This window comes from Cicer arietinum, chromosome 2, assembly GCF_000331145.2.
Source record: "Cicer arietinum cultivar CDC Frontier isolate Library 1 chromosome 2, Cicar.CDCFrontier_v2.0, whole genome shotgun sequence".
NCBI classification, from domain to species: Eukaryota; Viridiplantae; Streptophyta; class Magnoliopsida; order Fabales; family Fabaceae; genus Cicer; species Cicer arietinum.
In genome coordinates this window covers 30,592,603-30,603,748 of record NC_021161.2, presented here as the reverse complement: position 1 = coordinate 30,603,748, position 11,146 = coordinate 30,592,603, and the positions used below count along the sequence as shown (strand labels likewise).

General features: G+C 36.4%; 1 protein-coding gene across 1 annotated transcript; it reads left to right on the top strand.

The window, feature by feature from the left end:
• The first annotated feature begins 5,850 nt into the window (after nt 1-5,850).
• LOC140919408 (uncharacterized) lies at nt 5,851-7,332 on the top strand. Its single transcript, XM_073365417.1, has 3 exons — nt 5,851-6,163; nt 6,635-6,992; nt 7,206-7,332. The coding sequence occupies exons 1-3, from the start codon at nt 5,851-5,853 to the stop codon at nt 7,330-7,332; spliced, it is 798 nt and encodes a 265-aa protein (XP_073221518.1).
• The last annotated feature ends 3,814 nt before the right edge of the window (nt 7,333-11,146 follow it).

Sequence of the window (11,146 nt, the reverse complement as noted above, 5' to 3'; positions counted from 1 at the left end):
ATTACATAATTTAGGATTTAAAAACTATGGGTCTTACATATCATATGTGAACAAGGCATATGTATAACTTGATATTTCCAAAAGTTGCACCACTTGTTTGGAAAGTTTACACTAAAATGACCAATTGGTTGCCCTTCTCTTGGATTTACCGTCTCGTGGACTATGAAAGTATGGTTGCTCTGATCAAAACTATCGACTTTATGACTATTTGATTTACGTATTTAGAAATTCATAAAATTTACGCATTTTTCTGTGTATACTTGACTTGAAGCTAAAATTGACGTGTGTCCCTATCTTAAAATAAGTTGATTCAACCAAAGCAGTGATGGGAAGGTTGCGCGTGCCTTTTAATACTCCATTGATCGTCTCCACAAAGTTGGTTGTCATCTGATCCCAACGGCTACCTCCTTCGAATGCTTGAATCCAATCTTATCGCGTTATGTTGTCTAACCATTTCAAAGCCTCTGGATTGACTATGCCGATTTTTTCTGCGGTAGTATTGATATGCATGATCACTAATTGAGTAACATGTATTGACACAATAGACAGTGCATTATTACACTAATTATAAAAGTAAAAATGAAATTACTAAAAATTACACTAATATTAAAAAGTAAGAATGAAATTATTATCTATAGAAATAACTTTTTTCTTCAATGCACCATCCTTGAATTCCCTTGCAAAATTTTGTAAAATATGTCGGTCGCAAAACACATGCTTTGAAGGAGGATCTTGCCACCCATTATTCGGATTATTATAAGCACTTTTGATGGATTCTTGTCTATCTGAAATCAAATAAATATTGGCCTGTGGAGTGACATATTTTTTCAAATTTCTCAAAAAGAAACTCAAACCCTCTCTTGTCTCATCTTCTACAAGAGCATAAGCAATAGGAATTACAATGTCGTTCCCATCCTGGGCAACTAATACCAATAGAGTCTCCTTGTACTTGTCTTACAGCTAAGTCCCATCAACTTGTACAATTGATTTGCAGAATTTAAACGCAGATATGCACGGAACGAAAGCCTAAAATAGTCTATGAAAGATCCTTATCCCACTTATCTCTCTATTTTCATGATAAGCTGGGATCGTTTCCATTTCAATTTTAGTTCCTAGAGAAAATGTTTGCATAACCAATAACCATCGTGGGAATTGATTGTAAGACTCTTCCCAATTGCCATAAATTAGTTCGATCGCTTTATTTTTTCCCATCCAAGCCTTTCTATAACTTACTATGTATTTGTGCAAAGCCTAAATCTAAGCAATAATGACCTTCACTTTGATTGAAGGGTCCATTTTCAGAACTTGCATTACGCTTGTACATATCATGTTAGAATCGAGCTTCATATGTTCTTGTGGCAGTGCATAATTTGTGCATGTATGAGGCGCATTCAATTTACCAATCACCTACAATTCACCTTTTTTGCGTTTTGAAGCCTTGCATCTAAACAAACAATATGGACTTGAACAATTAATAACATACCTTTCTAAATCTGATTTTTGTACCACAAAGTTCAATGATTGTTTTAAATGGCAACGTTTGATTGCATGTACGCATTCTTCCTTGTTCTGAAACTTTATTCCAACTGCAAGAGTTCCATCTACTGCTGAACTTCGTCAATGAACATGTGATAATATTCACTTGGTTGCTTTGCAGTGTCTAAATTGATGTTCTTCATGTGAAATGGTTGATCGAATACAAGTAGGATAAGTTGATCTTCTGCTTCCATATCTTCGTCAACATCAATGTCGTCGTCAGAATCACCAAATGATTCATCGAGGTATGTTTCATCCTCTTCACTATAGTCGCCTAATTATTCCTCGTTGATATTATACATGACATTAAGCGGAAGATCACATTGTGGACTTGTTGGGAGAGATTCCTGACAGAGTTGAAAACTTTCCCGATGAGTTTGTTCAATTTGGCTAGAGTATGGTTCATAGTGTTGTGATGGAGGATATAAGTCAAGTTGATAAAGAGTGCTTTAATCGAAAGATGAGATGTAGTCGGGTTGATAATGATCGAAAGATAGGGTGTAGTCGGGATTAGACATGTTTGAGATTGATGGTTGATCAATGTTTATTGATGTAAGACCACCCTCAAATGTAACATATAACTCGATGGTGCCTAGTTGTGACCACTATGCATAAACATCAAACATCAGTTGAACATCATCGTCATTGCAATCCTTCGTCATTTGAAACCTTGTTGTATTTTCACCAAAGAAGATGAGGTGTACATAAACTATATCAGTTATTGTGATTTTGTCGTCGAGCTATAACTTCTTTTATTGACATTCTTTAGACGAGCAAGGTTGCTTCCAGAATGTACTTTGAACGCCTTTTTTAATCACTTACAAATGTTTTATCTTCAACTCCATCGAGAATTGAACCATTGTAATAAATAATAGAAATGACTTGTTGAGCAGCCATGATTAAGTAATTATTTAAGTATAAAATGTTAGAAGGTATGGTGAGATAGAAGGTGTGGTGAGATAGTGTGATCCAGTTTTCTATTTATACAAGGTAGTAAAGTGTAGAAGGTCAAAATTAAATATTTAATAGATCAATTTGATTGGTCCAAATATAATAACAAGGATTCATATTTTTCTACTACACCATCCACAACCGTTGATAAATTAATTTGGATGGTCAAGATTAAATATTTAATAGATCAATTTGATTAGTACAACTAAAATAACAAGGATTCACACTTTTCTACTGCACCATCCACAACCGTTGATAAATTATATTGGATAGTCAAGATTAAATATTTAATAATTCAATTTGATTGGTCCAACTAAAATTACAATGATTCATACTTTTGATGGTAATAAGGATCCACATTCATCGATTAAATGAAATGAACGGCCCAAATTTGTCACTAAGGATTCGCTACCTGGGGATGCAACTTCCCTAAGGGTTCGCTACCTAGGGATACGATTTCCTATATAAGGACATCAATCCAACGTTTTCAATCACACTTCCTTTAACATTCTCAATCTAAATTTCTTAAGTTACATAACTGAAAATTTCTTCAACGTTCAAAATTTATGTTTTATTGATGGAATTATCTACGAATCACAGAGCTGAAATTCGATACATTAACGCATTTCTTAGTATTTTATATTAGTGTCATATATATTGAGTATTTATATTAGTGTCATATATATTATTTTCAAATATATTAGCGTGATATTTTATATATTATTAATTTTAGATACCCTCCAAGGACAAACTGAAATATCATGGTCATGTTAGCAAAAAATCGAATGAAGTCATATTACAGTATTTGCAAGAGGCCGAATTTGGTGAAGTGATCACTATAAAATAATAGTCGGTCTGATTACTGCTATGGTTGAAAGATGGAGACCAGAAACTCATTCTTCTCAAAGGCTACTTGAAACTTCTCAGTAACCTTAAGCATCAAGTTGGTTGAGTTCCATCGAGTGGAAACATCACGAGAAACCAACTTTTTACAAGAAATTCTAGCAAATTCTATACATTCCCTAAACTTGGCAGTCCAATGAGGTGAGGACTTAACAAACCTAACAACCTTCCTAATGGCAGAGATGAACAAATTTTTCTTTGTCAAACCGTCAATTACAACTAAATTTAAAATATGAGCACAACACCTCATGTGGAAAAATTCACCATCCCCAATCAACCCATTCGTAATTTTAACTTATTTCTTCAAAAGTGTCACAACTACATTATTAGATGATGCATTATCCACCGCTACTGATGACACATTTCGAATTCCCCAATCCTTTAAATCTTCTTCTGTCTTCTTACCTATGGTTACACCTTTGTGGTTATGGATAATTGTGAAGTTAATTATCCATTTTGTTTTTTTTTTTATTTATAATTCCATTCATTATCCACAAAGTGTGCTGTAAAAGGTTTTCGATTGATGTCAAATAGTAAGTAGTAAGGACCACCCTATTGCAACCAGACTTAAAGAAAAGATTCAACTTAAATTTTTCATCCTAATACAACTGAAAGCAATCTCTAGCTATTGTACGCCTCGATGCAATGGTAAATTGAGGCTGCAATGTTTTACACAAGTATTTAAATCCTTCACCCACTATCTCCTTAAATGGTTGTTCATCTAACACCATGAAAATGGACACTTCCCTACGATAAGCTTGAAGGTTAAATCTACTACTAGTTGGAACTAAACCAGATCCCTCCACAAATGGAAATGTAAGAATTATTTGGTTGGGGTCGTTGGACACAATAAGTGGTTTTTTTGACACATTTGTTAACGTGTTTGTTCATGTTAGTGGAACCATGAGATTTAAAGTCACTCAAATAACTCTTGTGGCGGTGTTTACACGTTGCAGTATCAAATCACAATCAAATACTCTATTGAATTGTTCCCAACAGTTGGATGACTGTCTAGGCCCACCTGCATATGGTTTTCTCTTCTTTGTTTCTTGGGTATTATCTAATACAGGTCCAACAACATCAGTTATTGTTGCTGTTGCACCACCTTAATAATTGTTGATATTTTGAGTAGGTAAATTTTGACTAGGCTGACCCATTACTGAAATAATGAACGAACCTTAATCAATAAATACCAACCATATTAACGTGCAATATTTAAGGGGATGTAACTTATTATTTAAGGGATTATATTAAGATTTAAGGGGTTGTTACAAAAATTGAAGTGATTGTAATAATATTTAAGGGGTAGTAGTTTAGCATTTAAGGGGTAGTAGTTTAGTATTTAAAGGGTTGAACTAATATTTGTATGGGACAATTATTTAATAATGGCATTGTATTGAAAAAAAAACTGAAAGCATACTATTTATGTGGAGTTATATTATTCCAAACATGCTATTGTTCTAGTTATGTTGAGTTAAATTATTCCAAACATGCTATTTTTGTGCCTGTTTTATTTATCTTCTGTTGATACTCAATCTAGATTTGTTTTATGATTTTATCAATATGGCTTGTAATGTTTCATTTTGAATATTTACTTGAATGCTAGTGTTTTGAGTCTACTGTCATAAAAAAAATGTTTCCATGAGTATGCCATATGGCTTTTGTTAGATTCCATCATTTTCCTTCCTATGATTTATGCAATATTGAGACTCATTATTTTTGCAAAGCTTGAATAGCGTGGTAGGATAATCTCGGTGTTTGAAATTTGTTTTGAATGAAAACAATTGGAAACTACTTTTGTGGGTTCTTTATTGATATTGTTCAAAGGGGAGAAAAAGATGCTATTTATTATTATTATTATTATTATTATTATTATTATTATTATTAATATTATTATTATTAATATTATTATTATTATTATTATTATTATTATTATTATTATTATCAATTTCAAGTACGTGCATTTTGATAGAACACTGCAAATTAAGAGGAATGAGGATGTAGGGAACAAAAGCTAGTCAATAAAATTGTGGTTTCTATCATTGGTCCGACCTGCTAGATAGAGATAGAAGCTAGCGAAACCGAATGGCACCGAAAATGTCTGACAAAGTTGAGGCTTTGGAGATAAGAATGGCTGAGATGGAAGGTTCAGGGCGTCAAACCATGGATGAATTTCGTCAAGCCATTTTGACAGAGTTTGCAAAATTGTTGAATCAGCCTACACCTGGGATGTCGTAGATAATTGAGGAGCCAATTACGGAATAGAAGATGGCAGTGAGGAAGGTGGAGTTGCCGTCATTTGATGGCGACGATCTAGAGGGGGTGGGTCACGCGAGCAGAGACATATTTTGAGGTACAGGGAATATCTAAAGAAGTGAAGGTTCGTTTGGCGAAAATTAGCATGGAGGGAGAAACCATTCATTGGTTTAATCTTCTACGTGAAACGGAGGATGATCTCACATGGTTAAAGTTGAAGGAACCGCTGAGAGATATGGAGGAAAAAAGAGCGATAATCCATCCAAAGAAATGAAATATCTTCAACAAACTGGAGATGTGGAAAAGTACATTTCAAATTTCGAATATTTCTCTTCCCAGGTTATGCATCTCCCTGATGAACAATATCTTGGGTATTTTTTGGGTGGCCTCCAACTTGAGGTACGTTTGCGAGTAGGGACCTTTAACCCTAAGACACATGTGGAGGCGATGAAATTGGCTCGTGATGTTGAAATAGAGTTACGGGGCGTGTTGAATCAAAGAGGAAGCGAATGTGGAGGTTTTTCGCGAAACTGGAAAGGGGGAAGAAAAGGAAGTAATGTGCTTACTAATAGAAATGTGTTTGGACTAGGTTTTTTTCTAGGCCCAAATAAGGGAAATGCAAGTTCTGGGGGAACCCAATCCAGAAATACTCTAACTAGGTCAAATCCTAACCCGAAATTAAGTATGCAAGGAGGAATCCTTAATTAGTACCAAACACGAACAAATTGCAATGAGGAGCGATAGGGGAACCAAGAAAATCGCAATTGGGGAACTAAGCATATTCTATATTCTAAATTAATGGACCGTAAGGCGCGAAGCCTCTATTTTCGATGTGGGGAAAGGTTCCATCCTCTTCATTAGTGTTTTGAAAAATAGTTGCATTTGGTAATTCTGGGAGATGATGAAGTGACAAATGATGCCAGTGAAGTCCTAGCTTTCAAATTGAAGGAAGGGGATTAAGACGTTGTAGTAAGATGCAACTCTGCAGTGCTGTTCAGAATAGCAAAAGAAGGCAGAGCTCGAAATTGTTTTCCTTATGCCCTACGTTTGGAAGGTACCGTAAAGGGCATACAAGTCACGATGATGGTGGACACTGGTGCTACTCACAATTTTGTGTCTCCTCAAATTGTTGCAGATTTGCAGCTTCCAATAGAACAGATCCCAATTACGAATGAGAAATTTGGAAACGGTTTCCGTGTGGCCATAACAGAGAAGTGTGGGAAGTTTGACATTCAAATTGGAAGGTTCCAGACCACTGGTGAAGCTTACATAGTTGAATTACAAGGTGAGGACAAGATTTTGGGAGTGGCTTGGATGTATAAGTTAGACAAGGTGTTATTTGATTGGTAAGAAATGGCAATTTTCTTGGACTGGAAGGGGAAAACTATGAAGTTGCCGTGTCAAAATCCGGAAAATTGGAGAATCAATAAGGAAAAAGAACTTAATATTTTTACCATGAATATACTAAATCCAAGAAAAATCATAATAGGGGAAGTGAATAAGGAAACCGTCAACTAGGAACCTGGAAGTCTGCTACATAATCACTGTCTAAATGTTAGCCTTGAGGACACGGCTCATTTTGAAGCAAATGGCAATGATAGAACACTTAGAATTAAGAGAAATGAGGCCCCAAAGAGTGGGGCCCACTCAACCAAGTTACAAACTTCACACACATTCAGTTTCTAGATTGATGGATAAAGGGAATAAAAGCTAGTAACAATGTCTCTTATTCTACTGATATTACATTAAAGAGGAGAAGTGGGAAAGACATTCAGTTTCAAGAAGGATGAACAAAAGGAATAAAAGCTAATTAATAATGTAATTTATTTTATATTATAAGAATGGGGGAATAGGAATAGGGAAATATATTAAGAAAATCTTCTAAGAAATAATTAGGAGTTCTTAGAACTATGGTTTAGTTTTTTTTTTCTCTACATTTTCATATTTCTAGCATTGTAAAAGCTTCACAGCTCATCAATTCTAGTCAAAAAAATTGTGGTTTCTATCATTGGTCTGACCTGCCAGATAGAGATAGAAGCTAGCGAAACCAAATGGCACCGAAAATGTCTGACAAAGTTGAGGCTTTGGAGATAGGAATGGCTGAGATGGAAGGTTCAATGCGTCAATCCATAGATGAATTTCGTCATGCCATTTTGAACGAGTTTGCAAAACTGTTGAATCGGCCTACACGTGGGATGTCGTAGATAACCAAGGAGCCAATTAAAGAATACAAGTTGGAAATGAAGAAGGTGGAGCTGCCTTCATTTGATGGTGACGATCCAGTGGGGTGGATCACGCGAACATAGACATATTTTGAGGTACATGGAATATCTAAAGAATTGAAGGTTCGTTTGGCGAAAATTAGCATGAAGGGAGCAACGATTCATTGGTTTAATCTTCTATGTGAAACAGAGGATAATCTAACATGGTTAAAGTTGATGGATGTGCTGATTGAGAGATATAGAGGAAGAAAAAGCGGTAATCCATTCAAAGAAATGAAATATCTTCAACAAACTAGAGATGTGGAAGAGTACATTTTAGATTTCAAATATTTCTCTACCCAGGTTATGCGTCTCCCTGAAGAACAATACCTTGGGTATTTTTTGGGTGGCCCCCAACCAGAGGTACGTTTGTGAATAATGACCTTCAACCCTAAGACACATGTGGAGGCGATGAAATTGGCTCGTGATGTTGAGACAGAGTTACGGGGGTTGTTGAATCACAGAGGAAAAGAAGGTGGAGGTCGTTCGCGAAACTGGAAAAGGGGAAGAGAAGGAAGTAATAGGCTTACTAATAGAAATGGATTTGGACTAGGTTTTTTTCCAGGCCCAAACAAGGGAAATGCAAGTTATGGGGGAACCCAATCCAGAAATACTCTAACTGGGTCAAATCCTAACCCGAAATTAAGCATGCAAGGAGGAAACCTTAATCAGTAACAAACCCAAACAAATGGCAATGATGAGCGACGGGAGAACCACAAAAATCGCAATCGGGGAACTAAGCATCTTCCATATTCTGAATTAATGGATCGTAATGCGTGAGGCCTCTGTTTTCGATGTGGGGAAAGGTTCCATCCTCTTCGTCAATGTTCTGGAAAACAGTTGTGTTTGGTAATTGTGGGAGATGATGAAGTGACGTATGATGCTGGTGAAGTCCTAGCTATCAAATTAAAGGAATGAGAGGAAGATGCTGCAGTAAGATGCAACTCTATAGTGCTGTTCAGAATAGCAGAGGAAGGTAGAGCTCGAAATCGGTTCCCTTTTCCCCTATGTTTGGAAGGTACCGTGGAGGGCATACCGGTCATGATGATGGATGACACTTGTGCTACTCCCAATTTTGTGACTCCTCAAATTGTTGCAGATCTGCAGCTTCCAGTAGAACAGATCCCAATTATGAACGCAAAATTTGGAAACGGTTCCCGTGTGGCCATAACAGAGAAGTGTGCGAAGTTTGACATTCAAATTGGAAGGTTCCAAACCACTGTTGAATGTTACATAGTGTAACTACAAGGTGAGGGCATGATTTTGGGAGTGCCTTGGCTGCATAAGTTAGGCAAGGTGTTATTTGTTTGGGAAGAAATGGCAATTTGCTTGGACTGGAAGGGGAAAACTGTGAAGCTGTAGTGTCAAAATCCGAAGAATTGGAGAATCAATCAGGAAAAAGAACTTAATATTTTTACCACGAATATACTAAAGCCAAGAAAAATCATAACATGGGAAAGGAATAAAGAAACCATCAACTGGGAACCTAGAAGTCTGCTACATAATCAATGTCTAAATGTTAGCCTTGAGGACAAGGCTCTTTTTGAAGCAGATGACAATGATAGAACACTTCAAATTAAGAGGAATGAGGGCCCAAAGAGTGGAGCCTACTCAACCAAGTCTCACACTTTACACACATTCAATTTCTAGAATGATGGATGGAGGGAATAACAGCTAGTAACAATGTCTCTTATTCTACTGATATTCCATTTAAGAGGGGAAGTGGGAAAGACATTTAGTTTCAAGAAGGATGAATGAAAGGAATAAAAGCTAATTAATAATGTCATTTATTTCATGTTATAAGAATGAGGGAATATGAAGAGGGAAAGATATTAAGAAAATATTCTAACAAATAATTAGGGGAACTCTTTATCTAGTTTGAAGCAATTTTGCTCTGGTTTAGGAGTTCTTAGAACTCTGGTTTAGTTATGTTTTTACTTTTCCTGCACTTTCAGATTTCCAGCATTGTAATAGCTTCACATCTAATCAATTCTAGTCAATAAAATTGTCGTTTCTATCACTTGTTCGACCTGCCAGATAGAGATATAAGCTAGCAAAACCGAATGGCACCGAAAATGTTTGACAAAGTTGAGGCTTTTGAGATAAGATTGGCTGAGATGGAAGGTTCAGTGCATCAAACCTTGGATGAATTTCGTCATGCCATTTTGACGAAGTTTGCAAAACTGTTGAATCGGCCTACACCTGAGAAGTCTTAGATAACCGATGAGCCAATTACGGAATACAAGATGGCAGTGAAGAAGGTGGAGCTGCCGTCATTTGATGCTGACGATCTAGTGGGGTGGATCACGCGAGCAGAGACCTACATTGAGGTACAGGGAATATTTGAAGAAGTGAAGGTTCGTTTGGTGAAAATTAGCATGGAGGGAGCAACCATTCATTGGTTTAATCTTCTATGTGAAACGGAGGATGATCCCACATGGTTAAAGTTGCAGGAAGCGCTGATTGAGAGATACAGAGGAAGAAAGAGCGATAATCCATTCAAAGAAATGAAAGATCTTCAACAAACTGGTGATGTGGAAGAGTACATTTTAGATTTCGAATATTTCTCTTCCCAGGTTATGTGTCTCCCCGAAGAACAATACCTTGGGTATTTTTTGAGTAGCCTCTAACCAAAGGTACGTTTGCAAGTAAGAACCTTCAACCCTAAGACACATGGGGAGGCGATGAAATTAGCTCGTGATGTTGAAACAGAGTTACGGGGGTTGTTGAATCACAGAGGAAGCGGAGGTGTAGGTCGTTTGCGAAACTGGAAAAGGGGAAGAGAATGAAGTAATGGGCTTACTAATATAAATGGGTTTGGACTAGGTTTTTTTCCAGGCCCAAACAAGGGAAATGCAAGTTCTTGGGGAACCTAATCCAAAAATACTCCAATTGGGTCAAATCCTAACCCGGAATTAAGCATGCAAGGAGTAAACCTTAATTAGTACCAAACACGAACAAATGGCAATGAGGAGCAACGAGGGAACCACAAAAATCGCAATCGGGGAACTAAGCATCTTCCAAATTCTGAATTAATGGATGAATGAATGAATAGGGGAAGTGGGAAAGAGGGGAAGAGGGGAAGTGGGAAAGACATTCAGTTTCAAGAAGGATGAATGAAAGGAATAAAAGCTAATTAATAATGTCATTTATTTTATGTTATAAGAATGAGGGAATAGGAAGAGGGAAATATATTCAGAAAATATTATAAGAAATAATTAGGGGAATTCTTTCTTTGG

Excerpts from the sequence above, each read along its gene's own strand:
- LOC140919408 (XM_073365417.1), top strand. The coding sequence starts at position 5,851 with ATGGTTAAAGTTGAAGGAACCGCTGAGAGATATGGAGGAAAAAAGAGC. Across the intron at positions 6,164-6,634 it reads AAGAGGAAGCGAATGTGGAG|TGCTGTTCAGAATAGCAAAA; the intron begins GTTTTTCGCGAA and ends GCAACTCTGCAG. Across the intron at positions 6,993-7,205 it reads GACAAGGTGTTATTTGATTG|CCTTGAGGACACGGCTCATT; the intron begins GTAAGAAATGGC and ends TCTAAATGTTAG.